The sequence below is a fragment of the Alosa sapidissima genome, chromosome 17 (genome assembly GCF_018492685.1).
Source record: "Alosa sapidissima isolate fAloSap1 chromosome 17, fAloSap1.pri, whole genome shotgun sequence".
Taxonomy (NCBI): Eukaryota; Metazoa; Chordata; class Actinopteri; order Clupeiformes; family Clupeidae; genus Alosa; species Alosa sapidissima.
In genome coordinates this window covers 2856545-2876151 of record NC_055973.1, presented here as the reverse complement: position 1 = coordinate 2876151, position 19607 = coordinate 2856545, and the positions used below count along the sequence as shown (strand labels likewise).

The following is a 19607-nucleotide window of genomic DNA, read 5'->3' as shown; positions in this document are numbered from 1 at the left end:
TTAAACAAGTCCGGCCCTCGGCTTGTAGCAAATTTGTTTTTTTGGCCCTCTAATGTATTTGACTTTGACATCCCTGTTCTAAAAAGTCTTTCAAACGTGTCAATCACGTCATTCATTAGCACAATGCTAGCGTGTTATGGGCAACAACGACCCAACCTGTAAGAAATCAAAAGGACATAAGTACTCGTTCATTCAACTTTTGACCTATAACCCATGTTGAAGTTATACAAACTACAATCAAATCTGAGATTTGTCAACGACAATCAGGTGAAAGAGACAAATTTAGCCGTCTAGCTCCATTGACTCCCATTCATTCTGCACTCATGGCGATCGCCCCCAGTGGAACTCAGGTGGAACTGCAACCAACATTCGGTACAATGGGACTTAATACGGAGTGGCCAGGCTGTCCGTTGACGGGCTCTGGGTTTCTCCGAATCCATGAACGCTAGGTCATGAACGCTAGGTGCACCGCCCTATCGGATGGTCTGAGAGACCCCTCTTATTGGCCACGCAACCTGTCGTGTTCTTACGTCCCACAGCATCGCTTCATCAGCCTTCTCGCCGATCCGATGGCTATGTGATGGTTGAGAGTATATATCGAGCTTTTGGGCGGATACTCAAAGAAACAAACAAGGTGGACAAACTGAAGAGGTCCCCGTCTACTACTCTCTGGATCGTCTGTCTCTCTGCATCTCACGGCGATATAAAAACAAGCTGGTGGTAAAAATGGTAAGCGGGCTGGTCTTCTCACATTCTAACTGTCCCAGGATTTAAAAGGTAGCCTACATGTCTGAATCACACAGAATGTATCTGTATTAGTGCTCTCAAGTGTGAACATTCTACTGGCAATAAAAATAGCCATTCCGTAATTACATTTGTGGAGTGCTCAGAGCCTCCTTTGATTCCCGTCATATGCTCTAGTTTCTGATTTAAGGCCCGTACACACCAGATACCATACGAAATAACAGTGCGAAAATGCGAAAAAATTCGTGTGCGAAATTTTCGCACTCAAAGTGTACACAGCAGGTCCGATGCGATTATTTTAATATTTCGCATTCTATTTCGCACTCACGTCACGCAGGTTCACACAGCGACTTTCAGTAAGCAGGGAGAACTATAAGATTCATCAAGATTTGAAACAGATTATAGCCTTGATCATTCATGGAACCGTGTAGGCCTATTGGCTTGAGAGGTGCTGGGGAAATTAAAGCTTACAGCCATCCTTCCCATCCCTTGTCTATTCTACTTGTGCTATTGTGATAATTGTGCAGTCGAACCACTGACGGAACACATAAGGTGGTTGGCCTCATTAGTGCACCCTACACCCACCCCACTACACAACACACACGCAACCAGATTCTAACGCTAGGCGGGAAGGGACGTGATTAACGTTAGCAGTAGTTTCAGGAGGATATACGCTTTTATAGAGTTAAGCATTCTTCCTTGAGAAAAACTCAGAGTCCGGGTAAATAGACGGACACAGAGAGGTCAGCAGGGAATGACGAGCTGATTTTGGGCTAACGTTGCGCTCTGCCCCACATTGAGCCAGCCCCGATCTGCAAGCTGCAGCCAGGGGTGCCCGCATATTGGACTCATTCATTCTTTTTGGTTGAGTGTAAAATGGGACGGTGGTAAAAAGTGGGGAAAGATGCCTGTACACACCGAGTCCGGTTTTTTGGACGAAATATTCGCACGAAATTACGCAGCCTATTAAACATATGCATTCGTATTAGTCTGTACACACCGAGGACGAAATTCGTTGTGATTAAAAACATTTTCGCAACGGTCTCATTTCATGTGAAAAAGAGCTGTTGACCAATCAAATAATGATTTTGCAGGGTTCCATTGATGTCACAATAGAACGACGAGCAGAAAAAAAGCTGATAGATTGGGTGATCCCACTGTTCACGATGACTAGTCTCCTTAATATGCCTATATGCCAAAGTTACAAAGAGTTTACGTTACAGTAGACTCTCAGGTGTTCAAGAGTAGGCTACTCCTGACGAACTTCTTACGTAGTGCGAACAGACAGCTTTCCCCACTTCTTACCACCGTCCCATTTTACACTCAACCAAAAAGAATGAAATCTCACTACAGCAGTGAAAGTAGGGCTTCTCACTGCACATATTTGCAATGAAAATTTAATACAACATGCATTCATGGAAATGGAAGTTTTAAGAATAGGTCATGATAGGCTATGCTGCTGACAACACCATTATGTCCAGGGTTCCCAGGTAAAAAAAAACTATTAAAAGTATACTTTTTGAAAGTGTACTAAGTACAGTTTGTAGTTTTATTCGTCAAATCCAAGTGTAATTAAGTGTATTGAATTGTGCATTAAGTTCAACTTAATACCAACTTGACTATACTTTGAGTGTAATTAGTGTGCAAAGGAACAACTTCTTTCAAACTTTAAGTGTTTTTAAGTACATTATACAAAAAGAGATTTTATGAGCATTCGGAACACAGTCGCAGTACAATTTTGTAACATCCCAAGTGTATTGGAAATGTACTTTTCATTACAGTATAACTAATAATAGTGTAGTAGTGTATTTTGAATACACTCTTATCATCCTCATTTCTATTCATTTGGCATGCTTCTGTAATATTTTAAATTAACTTCAAATGTACTTCCTGACTTCAATAAGTGCCTTGAAAGTTTGCAGTTATGTTAATAAAAGTATAGTCTTAAGATACTTTAAGCATTATAAAGGCATGCAACTTAAGTATAATATTAGTGTGATTTAAAATTTTACTCTCCTACTTATTCTGTTACATGACAAATTACACTTTGATTATGAGAAAAACATTTTATTGACATGAATGAAAACAAAACATAATATTCATCCATAACAAAAGTAAAAAAAAAATTCTGAAAGTTATGGATCTCTTGAGCATATCTTTTCAAGTTGGATGTGGTAATGCGATAAAACATGCATTTGGGCGTATTATATTATTTCACATGCATAGATTTTTTGAGTGGCTGTTTGGAGCGCTGGTCAGATTCCTCCTCACTCGCAGCATTTTCTTCCATGCTTGGGGAGCAGTTTCCTCTGAGTGCGCACACACAGAGAGAATTTGCGCGCACGCATTTAATATATACGTGTGTGAAATAATATATAATATAATACACCCGAATGCATGTTTTATCGCGCAAGTGCTTTTTGCCACTATTGTGTCGCGATACTCTACAGCCTCATTGGTAGACCATCAATTCAAAATGCAGATTTCATGAAAAACAAAAGTTGTTTTACCCTCCTAGGTGAGAGAATTTGCCCTCTAAGCTTGAAATTGTTTACTGGACACCCAGCCTACAAGCCAACAACTTAACAGTCTAACATGGCTAAATTTGTAATGCATGATCATTTATTGCCTATTTGTTTGCAAAGTCTTCTGGCCCAGAAAGAAAACCCTGGTGGTTACGGATAATGGCTGAGGAGGAAAGGTACAGCTGGTAGAGTTGTGCAGTGAGTGAACTTCCCTTCCCAACACTGAGATGTGGTGGCAAAAGCTGTGGTAGCTAGCTTCCTTACTAGCACACCATCTTCCAGTCCAAGATGCATAAAGTTTTCGGTGGCAACCCGGGGCTGGACAGCAGTCAAATGCATTGACCTTGGTATTAGAGAATTTGTCTCTGTTGTCTGTGAACAGAAAGAAGATGGACAACATTTTACAAGATAAACAATATTTTACACAGAAATCCATTGGCAATGATGAGATTATCTGTACCTATTTGACATTTACTTTTTATGGGTCAAATTGGTATTGACACCATCTGTTTGCCATCCTGGTATGGGTAGACCTGGCCAGGTAGTCTTTCCTTAAAGCGTTGTGCACCTTGGCACTGATATGAGTGCAACCACCCTGTTTTCTGCATTTGATTACCTTAGATTCCTTTGTTTCCAATACAACCCTATTATCGTTTTCGGGTCAAATGGCATTTTAAATGGGGAGTCGTAGGGGCACTAACCTACTATTTTGATGCATGAATCAAAATCATGTATCAAAATAGTTCTGCCCCTACGACTCCCATTCAAAATGGCATTTGACCCAGAAACAACAATACAGTCAAGCTTAATGGTGGCGCTTCTGACTTAATTATGCTTTCAAACAAAAGTTTGACTCAGGTACATTCACAAAAAGACCCTAGGTTGCATTTTGGCTTGAGTTATGCTTTAAGAGTAATGGGGCAAGGTCCTGGATGAAGAATATTTACCTTTACTGCTGATTATTTGAGGCGTTCAGACATCTCGGTTTCAAAACTGTCCAGGAACACCTGTAAAACATAGTTAGGCTACAGATTAAAACTAGGTAAATTACAAACACTACCATGAAATGCTTGTCACTAACTTGAATGCTCTGTCAAACACGAATAATTAAAAAAATCTAAATCTATCGCATAAACCAAGGCATAATATCAATCATGTAGCCTAAGCTTCATAGCACTAACTTAGTAGAACACCAGGTTTAATTCCCCCTCTAATATCAATGGTGGAAAAAAAACGTTCTACTTCATAAAATGCATGTAATTTGTCCTGTAGACTCATTTTAAAAGATATCTCCACGATTAAAGAAAAAAACAGCTACAATGTCATTAGCATGCCTAATGAATGTGAAGTGTGACTAGCCTAGCACCATCCTCCTTTCTGTGAGGTAGCCTACACCACACATAATATTAAAGAACATTGGCGAACTTTAGGCAAACGTTATGTGTACGTTAAATGTAAAGAACACACTTTCTTCCATCATAGTTTGTCTAACGTTAGTGCTAGCCAACGCTTGTCAATAATCCCACAAACACAAAGCAGGCTAATGTAGTTTTCTTCTTGATAGGGATCTGGGTCGACGTGTATGGCGTTAACGTTAGCTAAATTAGCTAACGTGATCTGGCATTGCTAGCTTGTACTAGCAAGGATAAAAACAAACTCTTGAAAGATTGCTAAGCCATCAATTTAACTTCTCCAAAGACTACAGAAGGTCATAAAGAGTAAGCTACATCAGAATCATTTAACAATATGCTTTGCGACTCACCTGATAACGAATAACTTGGCACTTTAGATCCAACTGGCTTCAGCCCTTGTTATCTCATATGACGAGTCCTTCTGGCTCTGTATTCACGCATACAAATTTTTCGCATTTTCGCACTGTTATTTCGTATCGTATCTGGTGTGGACGGGCCTTAATACTGTAACGTCGGCGCTAGGGTTGCCAACTTTCTGATATGAAAATAAGGAACGGGGTTAGTGGGGGGGGGGGGGGGTTCGATAATACACTTCAGTACACCGGCATCCACTTCAGTTAGTGGGGGGGGGGGGGGGGGGTTGAAATGATGTATGTATTATTGTACTAAATAGTGCATCATTTTACAAAATTGTGAGCTATTATTTACTAAAATGCGCACATAATGTACTACATTCTATAGCCACTAGCCTACTCATTTTCTATCTGGTGCAAAACAAGAATCATTTCGATGCAAAAACACTTGATAAAGAAATAACTGTTTGTAGCCTATTATACTCAAACCAAATAACTCTGAAAACTGCTGGTGGATATGCTGTCATAGAAAAAAATATATTGAACATAGCAAGCTGCTCCAAAAGCTCTGAATTTGGTGAAGCCTTATTTTATTTCTGGCTTTTTTCTGTCTCTGCAGCAAGTAGGCTAGCCTATTTGTTTATCTTGCACAGATGCACTGTAAAATTCATGACAAGACATGTCATCTCACGCTACGCTATCAGCGTAATATACGTGACTCGCAGTGGCTCAAATGAAAAGTGCATTCTCTGTTGGGATAGTGATGACAGACAAACTGAGAGGTTTGTTATTTCATACAAATCGTGTATTTTTCGTTCATAGTTTAAATTATAATACTGATCTGTCATGGATTTGCACGAGTTGATTCTCAATAATACGGAACAAAATGCGTTCCGTATCAGTTCAATACGGAACACATATTTTTCCTTGCAAATACGGGACGATTCCGTATTTTACGGAACGGTTGGCAACCCTAGTCGGCGCACAAGACATTGTTAGCGTTCTCCCACGCAGGGCATGCTGGGATACGGGAGCGAACATTTGGGGGTTTATGTCTGTATTTCTCTTAAGTTATGAGTGTAATGTTAGCGTCTTTATTGTAACATGTTTCCCTTTTAGTTCTCCCTCGTGTGTGATCCTTTTTGTGTGGGGGGCTGCGTCCTCCCCTGTATGTGTAGTGTGTGTGTACTTGACCTGCTCCGTGTGTATTGTGTTCTGTGTCTGTGTCCCTGCTCTCGTTCTCAGCTAATAAACCTTTTGATTGGACAACTGTGTGTGTCGCTATCAAATCGTTACATTGGTGTCAGAAGTGACTTTCGAACATGGCCTCCGCTCAGCGAGAGAAGCTGGGAGCGGGAGACCTCACCACTGGGTGGAGGCCCACGCAAGAGGATCCGGAGAGAGCCCTTGTAAGGGCTGCTAAAAAGCTCGGGTCCTTCTATCGCTACTGCCGACGGAGGAGAGGTGCTGTCGTCTGGACTTGCCTGCTGCCATGGGAGGAGATCTTGCCGGAAGAGGGGCCTGAAGAAGCGTTCGCGGAGAAGACGACGCTGGCCTGGGCAGTGACTCTGCGCCGGGCGGTTCGAGGCTGGAGCTGGCGGTGGGCGCAACGCGTGAGCAGAGCCGAGGGAGAGTGGCGAGGAAGAGGTTCCTGGACGACGGACGGTTGGCAGAGGCGCTGGGGGCAGCGAACTCACAACGGTGGGGCAGCATCGACGGAAAGGCTCTCTGAACTTTAAAACGTTTGGGTGCGTGTGAGAGGCACCGTGCTGTGTGGGCGCCCGTTCTACTTGGCCTGTTGGCCGGCGCCTTTAAAAAAAAAAAAGAAAAAAAAAAGTTTGTTGTGTGGAGTTCGATAGCATGGCCATCTCGGGGGTCGTCCCTCGCTGAGGCCGCGAGGGAGTGGAACGGGCCAGGAGCAAAGCAGGTCGGCTCTGCGAGGAGGCAACACGAGGAGGGACGCCGAAGACGGTAGCTGCAGGAGAGCTCAGCGTGGTCCGGTTGCTGCGGAGTCGGTGCCTCAGAGGAGGAGTGCCGCGGTGACACGCCGCGAAAAAGTGCAGCCTGAGGGCGGCTGCTGAGAGGGAGCTGGTGACGAGCGTGCACCCCACGTGAGTTGGCGGTACTGTCACACTGAACTGAGTGGCGGGCGACGCGCGCCAACGTTAGCATGTGGCTACCTCGTGGTCATTGCCGAGAACGGCAATGGCTTGTTGGGGGAGCTATGTAACGTCGGCGCACAAGACATTGTTAGCGTTCTCCCATGCAGGGCATGCTGGGATACGGGAGCGAACATTTGGGGGTTTATGTCTGTATTTCTCCTAAGTTATGAGTGTAATGTTAGCGTCTTTATTGTAACATGTTTCCCTTTTAGTTCTCCCTCGTGTGTGATCCTTTTTGTGTGGGGGGCTGCGTCCTCCCCTGTATGTGTAGTGTGTGTGTGTATTTGACCTGCTCCGTGTGTATTGTGTTCTGTGTCTGTGTCCCTGCTCTCATTCTCAGCTAATAAACCTTTTGATTGGACAACTGTGTGTGTTGCTATCAAATCGTTACAATACGAATGCATGTGTTTAATAGGCTGCGTAATTTCGTGCGAATATTTCGTCCGAAAAAAATCGGACTCGGTGTGTACGGGCCTAAAAGTAGGCTATTGGGTTGCCATGGGATAGAGTGAGACTATTCAGGAAAGCTTCTTTTACGCTGTCATTTTCACTATTTTGTAGTGACTCAGATCCATGTTATGGCAACTGCATGGTGATCTTTATAATATGGTTTAATTCAATTTACAGACATATTACGTTTGCGATGCAAGAGTTCTGAAGTGTCTGTTTTGCAGACATCTTCCACGCTCCTGTGGAGGATATGATGGTTCATTTTACACTAAACAACACCAGTGTTGGCAGGAGAAGCTCATCAATGTCAATGTCTTCAATGTCTTATCATTTGGTTGTAAAATCAGCCCCACAATAGCAGTCTGACTTGACTTTTTACTAAGCGCTGAAGGAAAAAAGCAACCTCTTCAAGCTCTTCCAGAATAAGTCATAGGTCTACTGAGAATTCAAGAATCCCACCCTTTCTTCATTCGGACACTGTCAGAGTGCCTGCTGATAACACTGGGGATTGTGTGGAGTGCAGAGTAGAGTGCAGAAATTTGATGCCCAAGGGTAACAACCCCAGGGGCCTTACCCCCCCCCCCCCCCCCCCCCACACACACACACACACACACAGATGGAGAACATGGGACTGAAATTTCAGCATCACGCCTTGGTCTCTGCTCCGGTGTCTCAGGTCACCCTCCGGACTGTTGACACTGTACACCACCACGGGCCCGATCGGATCGATGGTCACTGAAGTTCTTGGAAGTGAGCGGGGCACAGAGAGTCTCGAAAAAGGCCGACCTCAGCGAAAACGTCTTTTACCCCTCCCGAGTCCCGCCCGTGAAGGGAGGATAGGAAATTTGTGTTTTTTCTTCTTCTTCATGTGGCATCACTGGATATGGTTAATCCTCCACACAGGGGGGGGGGGGTAACAAATATTGAATCCCATCCAGATATTGGTCATTTATCCCAACACAATTGTATCTCTACATCAGGGATGTCAAAGTCAAATACATTAGAGGGCCAAAAAAACAAATTTGCTACAAGCCGAGGGCCGGACTGGTTTAATATTTATTAAAACATTAAAATGACTGCACGTAACCTATTGAACCAAGACGTGTACTGTATTTTATTTAATGATTAAATGAATAATGACTGTGACTGAAGTGCGGGCAAAGTTTGCACAGAAATGTACGATTTTTCCCATCCTCACCGACCTTGTCATAAAACTTTTTTAAACGATCATACGATGCCTCCTTGCTGCTTTGTCGTCTACATCAGCCTTTCTCAAACTTCTTTGACCTGAGGCCCAGTCAAGGCATACTTTGGGGTCAGAGGGCCCACCTACATGAACCCACCCCCTCCTCCCACCCCCCATTAAATTATCATAAAGATATCACAATTATTATTATTTTTAGGCTATACTATATTGCTATAAATGCACTTCAAATCAGTCAAAAGTTTGTGAAAACATGCACATCAGAGTACTGCTTTACTAATGTAAAATATAATTAGGCCTACAATAGTTTCATTGTTTTTGCATTGTTGCATGATGCTTGCATGAGAAATACTTCTCAAAACAACAGACAACAGCAATTATATGGGTGCCGTTGTTTTGGGATGTTTCCCTCATAAAAATCATACACTGATAGAATATATATATATATATATATATATATATATATATATATATATGCTATTTAATTACATTTAATTTGAATGTTTGAATGCCTGAATGTAAGGATTCAGGAAACACAATACCAGCTTTTGTGAATGGTAAATCACTGATCTGGAGATCTTTAACTATCTTTAACTAAGACTAATTAATAGCTTTTCGCTGACTTTAATACTTAATGCCAAACAGTGTTTTATATAGCCTGTGCTCTGTTTTTTATAGAAGTTGCATAAATCCACGTCGTTCTATTAAATGTCGTTTCATAATTAAATAGCCTTCTAATAGGTTGAAGCTTAGCTTTGCTACCAACGTGCACACGCATGCATTGAATAAACGCTCATACCACGACTTAATTCTATGCCTCTATGTTTGATGACACCAAACAAGTATTTCCTAATTGCAGAAATGTTTGTTTTCTTTTTCTGTCCGCGCGCGGCTCTTTGATCAATTGCGCAGCAAATTATCAGACGATGGCCCGGGAATCATTTCACTATGCAGACCATTGTCCACATTGCGGACCGCGGCCCATAGTTTGACAAAATTTGTCAATTTAATGGTGACCTGCGTGCTGCCATATTAAGGCATTTTTACGGTGTGTTTAGCCGGGTTTTCGCGTGGAAGGCTCTGTAGAAATCTGGCACCCTATCCAACGAAGTTAAACTGAAAGAGCGTGCCGTTCACAGACACCAGAATGAACGAGTTCACAGTAACTTTCATCAGGCAATACAGTACGTTCACTTCACGTTCGCTCAAAATATGAACGAGTTCATGAACTTTCGTTCAATGAACGCGTTCAGGCACAACACTGGGGAGGGGGGTAGCTGAAAGTTGACATCTGCCCTGACTGAATACTGATAAATAATGAAGCCGAGGCCCACTTGCGGCGCCGCAGTGAGTTCGTGCGGGCTACCGTTGCATTGTGGGGAATGGAGTATTGGTGCGTGCAAAACAGCAGCCTATTTGATTAGTATTAGTCTAATACTAATCAAATATCATCCCGGGGCCGTAGATAATTCATTCGCGGGCCGATCCTTGACTTTGACATGTCTGCTCTACATGAAGCATCAGAATCTAGATATCTAGCGGATATGAGTCGGATCATTTGCTCTGTGGGTAACCTGATGATATTGGTCACCATGGATTGGGCTGTAGATCAATATTGAACTGAAGGTCAGTGAAGCGTAGTGCTCAGCCCCTACAGCCATTGTATACATATATACAACAACACGCCATGCAGTATGTCAATGATGCCCTCCTCCGGAGCGGAACTCAAACTGAAATGCAGCTCTTGAAAAAAACCCGTCCCAGCTTGAAAAGGGAGGCCTTTCTGATCAGGGTGACCCATCTGCACTAGACATAACTAAGTGGCGTATAACATAGTCCGTGTATATTTGTGCATGGTGGTGGTAGTACAGTACATCATGCCATACAGAACATGAGAGCCAAGATGGCTGGGTGTTTCCATGGAATTGAACTCATACCCTTCACCAGCACCTAAGTCTCACATGCTGTGTGTGTGTGTGTGTGTGTGTTTCATCTGCATATTCACACCCTATTCAAATGTCCTGTTTTTTTTCTTTCTTGTGTTTTTCAGAGTTACTTCAGCACGCTAGACAGACAGCTAAATTCAGCTGTGGACAGCCTGTTTGGAGAGAGAGGTAAGTCCCACAGCTGTGGCACGACTCTCTCATTACTGTGTCACACCTGACCTGACTGTGTGACAAGATAAAGGAGTTAGTAAAGAATTGGTTGTGAAAAGCACTGATTGAACAATGGCCCATCTAAGCATCTTAGTTGTAGCTCATCTCTCAGTACAATCAAAACCAGGTCAGAGACTTTAATCCCCTTTACCTAATATAAATAATACAAATCCGTCCTCCACCACGTCAACTTTAGACAGACATGGAGAAGCCTCCGGGGGAATCTGAAAACGTGAAACAAGAAAAAGAATGTTGCAATAATGGCATGAAACATTGATTCCTATACGATGAATTAGCTTTAAATTTCTTTCAGTTTTACTTTCATACTATACTGGTACTTGGGTTAGGAACAGACAACTTTAACTTCAATCTGATTCACACACACAGTCTGGTAACTCAGGTGAAAAAGGCAGTCGGGATACTGGAGAGCCTGAGTGACTGTGACCAGCCTCACCAGAGTCAAAGGGTGAATAAACGTCTGTCATACTCAGCTGGACGCAGGGTCCATTTTGATGCTGAGAGAAACTCTTGGATCAGCCACAGATTTCACTGCCATTCTCTGCTCTGACCTCGGAAAGCCTTTTGCTGTCTAAGAGCTGTCTTGCCAAAACTTTCCTCTGTCACAGTGCACCCACAAGAATATCAATGCACTACCACCGTGGCCTGAAACCGCAGGACATCAGTCTTCCCCAGCTCAGGCCTCCAAATGCCTCTAAAACAGGAGTCTCAAACTCAAATTTCCTACGGCCACCAAATGCCTCTAAAACAGGGTTCTCGAACTCAAATAGCCTATGGTTCCTAAGGCATTTCCGGTGGCACAGAAAACAACATCTAGCTAATGGTAACTTAGGGACAACAACACCACCACTTCACCATCTTTTCCTGCTCGTGGTTCTACTGAAAGACCTGTCTCTGAAGTTACTGTATGCTGCTTTTCTCTCCTTCTCATAGGCTACTCATCAAGTCAAGTCAAGTCGGCTTTATTGTCAATTTCTTTACATGCACTGGTCATACAAAGAATTGAAATTTCGTTTCTTACTTTCCCATGCAGACATAGACATACTTTAGACATAGACATAGCCATAGACAATAAAAAATAAAAATATACAGACATACCACACACAGACATTAAAGGAGAATTCCGAAATAATTCAGTAGAAATGCATGGATTCCAGTTGCTGCTACTGGAAGAAACTGGAATCCATGCATTTCCACTGAATTATTTTTGGAATCTGATCCCTTATCATACCTGTTCATTCTTACTTGTTGCTCGACTTATCGTGACTAAATTCAAGATGGCTGCAAACGTTAAACTTCGTGAAGATACTGTCTGTATAAATCGTCTTGTAAGTAAACTACCAGTGCTTTTTCAAAGTTCTCAATGTCTCGTTTTAAATGTCAGGGCCCTAGGAAGTCTACCAATGAAGTGTGGAGATACATTGAGCCTCGTAAATGGGTGTAAAACAGTGATTTATTTGCATGGCTAGCCCGATGCCGAAGCACCACTACTGAAAAAGTTGTTGGTAGCATCGGCTAACTAGCGCCAGATTTTGGAGTGCAGGGGACAAGTCGAGATGGGCTATGAGACATACGTTCACACTCGGTATCATGTTTCAATACACTTTAGGTCAATATCACACCGGAATTCTCCTTTAAAGTGTGAGACTGAAATATAGAACATATATCAAAATATAGAAATATAGAACATATATAAAAAAAATAGAGGTAGTTGTGTTGTATCATTTACATGTTTGGTGGTAATGGCACTTTATTTATTTATTTATTTATTTTTCTTGCTCAAAAGAGAGGTTGTTGCCTCATTATTGAATGAAGGAAGGATGAGTCACATTGTCTACTTTTCTTGAAACTGGCTAGGCTTCTGGTCAACACTTCCTTTTTGCGTAATCGTGCACACAGAAGTATAACGCTGACACCTGACCATTACTATGTGTCTGTAAGTACCAAACACTTTTGTTTCAGATCCCAGAGTGCGAGGATGGCTCCTACTGGACTCCTATCTGCCCACAGTCCTGTTCACGCTCCTCTATCTGCTCATAGTGCTGCTAGGCCCCCTCTACATGAGGCACAGACCAGCCTACTCCCTCAAAAGGGTCTTAGTGGCCTACAACTTCTTAGTCACAATGTTGTCCTTCTACATGTTAGTTGAGGTAAGCCTGTTGAAGCTTTGTGCTCTGTGTATGTGTCTCTCTATGTGTATGTGTATGTGTATGTGTATGTGTGTGTACGTGTGTGTGTGTGTGTGTGTGTGTGTGTGTGTGTGTGTGTGTGCATTGGATAATATATAGGCTACGTGGACTGTGAAATAAAAAAAGCAAGAGATTGCTTCATACAATTGTCATGCCATAAAAACAGAACTGAATGTGATGGTGGGGTCAAGGACAATCTGATGAGGCTATTTGCCTTGTGCCTTGTGTGTGTGTGTGTGTGTGTGTGTATCTCTTCTCCATGCAATTTCACACTGTAGGGAAGGCTTGTGTGTTTGCCTGTTTGTATTGAGACTAGTTCATTGGAGTGTTAGTGAACACTGCATGTGCCTACTGTATCTTCTTGTCTTTATCATGACACCATTGCCACTGCACCTGGCAAAGTATTGGCTAGTATGTACAGTAGGCTGCATGGACTGTAAAACCAAAACACAAGAGATACTGTAGATTGCTTCATAGACTGCCATGCCATAAAAACAGAACTGAATGTTATGGTAGGGTCAAGACAATGTAACCACTGACCAGGTTACTTACCTTGAAAGAATGTTTGTGTTATGTATGCGTGTGCATGTGTGTGTGTGTGTGTGTAATCTCTTCTCTGAGTAATAGGCTTGTGTGTTTGAGACTAGTTCATTTGCGGGTCATCCCCAGCAGTGTAAAAGGTGTAGGAAAGAGAACACTGCTTGTACCTATTGTGTCTTTATTATGACACCATTGCCACTGCACCTGGCCAAACTGCCATAAGTAGAGGCACGTCAGCAAAAGAAGTAAAAAGAAAAAACACACCTGAATAAAATATCTCGGAACAAAACACAGGCGCTCTAGAGGGCTGTTAAAGCGTGTTTAATATTTTATTAACTTTTCAGAGTTCTTGCGGGTTGAATGAAGGAGTACTAGAGCTTAGTAGTGATATGTGTGTGTGTGTGTGTGTGTGTGTGTGTGTGCTTGGACACTGCAGTCTACCACAGAGAGAAAGATAGAGAAGTTGAAGCGTGACAGTCAGATAGAACTCTCTCTGTCTCACGCTAGATGGAGAAAGAGACTTGTAGAGAGTGGTAGAGAGTCACTATGAGCTTCCACTCCCTAACCCTCATACTATTCCCTCTTTATTCCCCATCTGCTTCTCTCTGGGTGTCTGTCAGTGTTCATCTCTCTCTGTCCATCTGTCCATATCACTCCATCTTATCTTCTTCTCTCCCTCTTTCTCACTCCCCCGTGTGTCACTCCGTCGGTTCCCTCGGCAACTCTCACTTACCCTCTCTCCTCCTTTCCTGTTACACTTTTTGTCAGGAGCGAACTGGCCGCATAAAGCAGCCCGGCCTGGGACATTCCTGTCAAGTGGCCCCCAATTGATAAGCCAATTTTGACTTGGACATCCTGGAACAATCATGAGTTGAACTACATGAGCGCTTCCCTGCATGTCACAGATGTACGTTTGCATGGCCTTGCTTCACTGATATAGGTATATATAGTGCATCGTAGTGAGTTATAGCATAGAATAGCCAAAAGACTAAAATCGGTCATCTTTCCTTTCCTTTAATGTTTTTGCATGATTGAGTTAGTTAGCTGCATCTCCCCTGTGCTAGACTGCTTGTGTAATTCACTCTACCACCATCCAGTCTAGCATTAAGTAAATTATACCCCATCATCAGCAGTGAAGTATTACTGTTATGTAATGGAGATTGTGTTAAACCCTCACACAACTATAAAGGATGTAATTCAATCGTAGGGATTCGGCACTGCCAAGGAGAGATCCTAATGGCAATGGCCCATGTCTTTTCCATATTACACAGGGTCGGCCAGACATGCAGGAGCATGGAGTGTTAGTTGGGCAGACATGTCGCGAGGGTCTTGGGTGTTCCACTAGGTGGAAAAAGGGGACAGTCACGTAGGTTCAGTCCCTCTTCATGAGAGATTATGTCATTCAACCCTCACCCCACTCAGCACTCAATCCAATTAGACCCACCTGATCTGATGATGATTGCTGCGCATTTCTCTCTCGCTCTCTTTCTCTCTCTCTCTCTCTCTGTGTGTGTGTGTGTGTGTGCTTCAGAGAGAGAGAGAGAGTGAGTATGGGAGAGTTAAGAGTCAAACACACAGTGGGTGTATCTGTGTGTGGTAGACAGACAGAGAGAAATGTGTGTGTGTGTGTGTGTGTGTGTGTGAGGAAGAGAGATAGAGAGATGAAACAAGATGAGATGAGGAACAGGATATTTGCAGAGTCGTAGATAGATATGTAGATGCCTGCCATAGAGGAGAGTCAATCCATCAGTAAAACACTTGTACACCCATACACACAGACACACAGACACACACACACACACACACACACAATCATGCACACACACACTTTGGCTAAAAATGCGTCTGCCAAAATGTAATGTAATGATATTACACTGTGTCGCTTTTGATCAGGAAGGATGACCCTTTTAGTTGTTTTTTAACTGGGTACCGTGTATGCACTAAATGGTGTTATTGATTGAAGAGTGAGCTATGCTGCAGGGCAACCACATAACCAGTTCCATGTGTTCTGATTGAATGATTAAAGTTCTCAAGAAACTCTCAAGATGGTGTGAGAGGTAGTGTATTGTGTGTGTGAGAAACCAACTCATCTGCCACTGGATCATCTTTCTAAATCTCATTTTTTTGATCACCACAACTCTGGGAAAATGACAGTCAGCACCAGTCAGAGGCTACATTCATTGTTTTGCATTTTTATGATGTCATCACATCACCAAAAGTATTGGTTTTACCAAACATATTTGCCATTATTTTTAAACAACAAAAATACACACCTAAAATATCATGACACAAAATACAAAGCCATTTTCTTCAACCCAACCCAATACAATGCAAATGACAAAATACTATTTTGCATTTGAAATACATATTTCAAATACATGTATTATAAATACTGTCCATCCATGTATATATACATACACACATATATATTTGTATGAATGTAGTAATGTTTCAATACAAATTTGAGTTTTTTCTGTCATGCCAGTTGTCTTTGAATTAAAGAAAACAAAAAGAGAATGAATAATGTGTAAGAGTCTGCCTGTGGCCTGTGTGTACAAGTGTGTGTGAGTCAGCAACACTGAGAAAGACTGTGCGTAAGTGAGAAGGACACCTTCATTAGCGGCAGGGGATCAGGGAAGCCCATCGATTGACCTGTCTCCTGGTCCTCAGCTCATCTCAGCGACCTGGGCGGCTGGCTATCGACTCCAGTGCCAGGGTCTGAGCGAAGTAGGAGATGCAGACGTCAGGGTGAGCTCCAGGGCAACACACCCTTCGTCTTTCATCACCAGCTTTACACATGTCTTCACACACTGACCAACATGTTGACTGAGTACACTGACCGATTACCGGTATTTCTTAGTTTCCTTTGAAATTCTATGTCATGTGCATTTCAATATTCATGTTTTTAACCCTTCGAAATGTAGGAGTGGAGTAGACAATGTTGTGCTTCTAGTTTCATTGGTCAGTTTTCATGTGATCTTCAACCTGAAATCAGTGTAGCAGAGGGAAGCTGACTGGCTTTCTTTGCTCCGTTGTTGAACTAGTTTCAGACACATCATGATATTGTAAACGGTTGAAAACTGCTTGACAACTAAAGTCCATTGACCGTGCCTCGTCTCTAACAGGTGGCCAGAGTGCTTTGGTGGTACTACTTCTCGAAGCTCATCGAGTTTATGGACACCATCTTTTTCGTGCTGAGGAAGAAGAACAGTCAGATCACCTTCCTGCATGTGTACCACCATGCCTCCATGTTCAACATCTGGTGGTGTGTACTCAACTGGATCCCCTGTGGGCAGAGTAAGCAAGCATTTTACTGTAAAAGCAAACGGCTGTTGTCGATTAGATGCTCCACATATTTTGTGGTTGTATGACATTCACAGTTTGTATGTGACAAACATCTTTAACATTCTCACTTTAAGATACTTTCAATTTCAATGTTCATATCAAACGGGATTTAAACATTCATGTTTTGCACTGCACAATGCGAATGTCAACAAACACCCATGAATAAGTTAAACCAAAACTATAATGCTTCCACATGAACAGTATCAACACTTACTGTGTCTAATCTGTCTGAAGGTTTCTTTGGGCCAACCTTGAACAGTTTCATCCACGTGATGATGTACTCGTACTACGGCCTGTCCACTTTCCCCTCCATGCACAAATACCTGTGGTGGAAACGCTACCTGACGCAGGCCCAGCTGGTCAGTACGCCATTTGGTCTCAGTCTTTACAGTTGCTCTGGCTTTGTGTTGTGAGATGTTGTAATCTTTTATTTCCATCGTTTGTCCCACCATTGTTTGTTGGGGCAGCCGTGGCCCACTGGTTAGCACTCAGGACTTGTAACCGGAGGGTTGCCGGTTCGAGCCCCGACCAGTGGGCCGCGGCTGAAGTGCCCTTGAGCAAGGCACCTAACCCCTCACTGCTCCCCGAGCGCCGCCGTTGAAGCAGGCAGCTCACTGCGCCGGGATTAGTGTGTGCTTCACCTCACTGTGTGCCATTTGTGTTTCACTAATTCACCGATTGGGTTAAATGCAGAGACCAAATTTCCCTCACGGGATCAAAAAAGTATATATACTTATACCAGTAGGTTATGTTCACCACTGTTCTTTTATATGTTGTTTCATTTATTCATTGTATGATTGTTTCATTGAACACATTGCTAATGCAGTTGTTTTCTTTTGATCACACTTCTAAGGCCACACTGAACGTGCGGTTTGTGTTTTGTTGTGTAGCTTGTGTTTAGTAATCTTGCCCATTTATATTCTAATGTCACTGAGTAAGCATGTGTCTGTCTGATTCCCATTTCAGATTCAGTTCTTCCTGACCATCAGTCACACACTGAGTGCGGTCATCGTGCCATGTGGCTTCCCCATTGGCTGCTTACTCTTCCAGACGAGCTACATGTTCACTCTTGTTATTCTCTTCATCAACTTCTACATCCAGGTAAAGGATCATTTCAACCATTAGGCTAAAAAAAATATTCATATTATAGAATATATCACATTGCAATTATGCCATAAGAGTGTAACATATGACATTCTGTAAATTCTTACATTGTAAATATAATCCTGAAGTATTAAATTTTAATATGTACAAAATACAACATGCTACACAGGTTTCTTCAATATGATGTGCAGTACCTTGCTAATGTCATTATAATGTCAAAAGAACATTGCAATAGAACATGATGAAATAAGCTGAAGGCATTTGTCATGGCTCTGAGGAGCTGTGAGGATTCCAGTTGCCTTGACCACAGCCACACGACACTCCTTTCACTTGCATTGCATAATACAATGGCCACAAGTGGTACGATGACATATTACAAAAGAGAACCATCCCAGCACTATGGTTGGTTGTTAAAAAGACATAAGCTACAAGGGTGACTTAGTGGTTCATGTCCTGAGTCAGAATGTAGTGCCATGTAGTCTTGTAACCAGTAGGCCACTTACTCACTTAGCCACATTGGTCAGGGGGAAGAGGAGAGTGCTCTGTCCCTTATTCAGCAGTCCCGTGGGGTTCATTTTCAAATGAGCTGTTTTATTCCAGACATACAGGAAAAGGACACCCAGGGATGCGGGAAATCGGACTGATGCTGACGTCAGCTCTCATCTAAATGGCCATTTTGCCTACGTCAATGGGACCACGACAAAGCAAAAGGTCAAGTGACCTGCCTCGGGGCCAGATGATTGTATCAAACCTAAATATGCTGAGAAAGTAGAACAAAAGCAGGGATTATCATTTTTTGATTGTTTGTTTTTGCCATTTTGATCTTGATTTCTGCCATTTTGATCTTGATTTCTTTCTTTCTTTTATAACTTTTAATTCTTTCAAGGTTTTTATTAATTAAAGTGACTCATATTGAATGCATGGGAAGGTGCTTTCCCTTCCTTCAGGACAGAAGTTGGAGATAAATCCCATTGACATTGTGAGACATTTAATGGCAGAATATTACTACTATATCCACTGCTGTACATCTTGTTAGTGTAGACACTTAGTCATGGAGGAAGCAGAAATACTATTTTTTATGAATAAAGTGATACTACTGATTACATACAAGGAATATTAGCCAAGCCATGTATTAACTCCTCATAGAACATGAATGAAGTATAACATTACAACAATACACATTTAGCTATCATTCAACTAAAGTTGCCTTAGACACACAACAAGATCCCTCCATCTGATTATGGCAGATGATTTTACAATGTTTTTTGAATGTCTTAGTTTTCAGCTGTGACAATATGAATATATCTTGTAACAAGAATTATTTTAACATTTTACAGAATCTCTTCACTGTGTTTTGTAGATTTTTATTATGAATCAATAAATCGAATATAAAGAACAACAAATG

The 19607-nt window shown here is 42.3% G+C and overlaps 1 protein-coding gene and 1 long non-coding RNA gene across 2 annotated transcripts; one reads left to right on the top strand and one right to left on the bottom strand.

Annotated features, from left to right (window-relative positions):
* The first annotated feature begins 589 nt into the window (after window positions 1–589).
* Window positions 590–19564, top strand: elovl2 (ELOVL fatty acid elongase 2). The gene is made up of 8 exons (XM_042068090.1): window positions 590–729; window positions 10901–10964; window positions 12987–13174; window positions 16424–16501; window positions 16879–17050; window positions 17333–17457; window positions 18065–18199; window positions 18803–19564. The coding sequence occupies exons 1-8, from the start codon at window positions 727–729 to the stop codon at window positions 18920–18922; spliced, it is 885 nt and encodes a 294-aa protein (XP_041924024.1). The 5' UTR covers window positions 590–726; the 3' UTR covers window positions 18923–19564.
* Window positions 3491–5113, bottom strand: LOC121688462. The gene is made up of 3 exons (XR_006024581.1): window positions 5032–5113; window positions 4217–4276; window positions 3491–3641 (listed from the first exon to the last, which is right to left on the bottom strand). It is a non-coding gene; the product is annotated as an uncharacterized LOC121688462 (long non-coding RNA).
* Window positions 19565–19607: the final 43 nt, after the last annotated feature.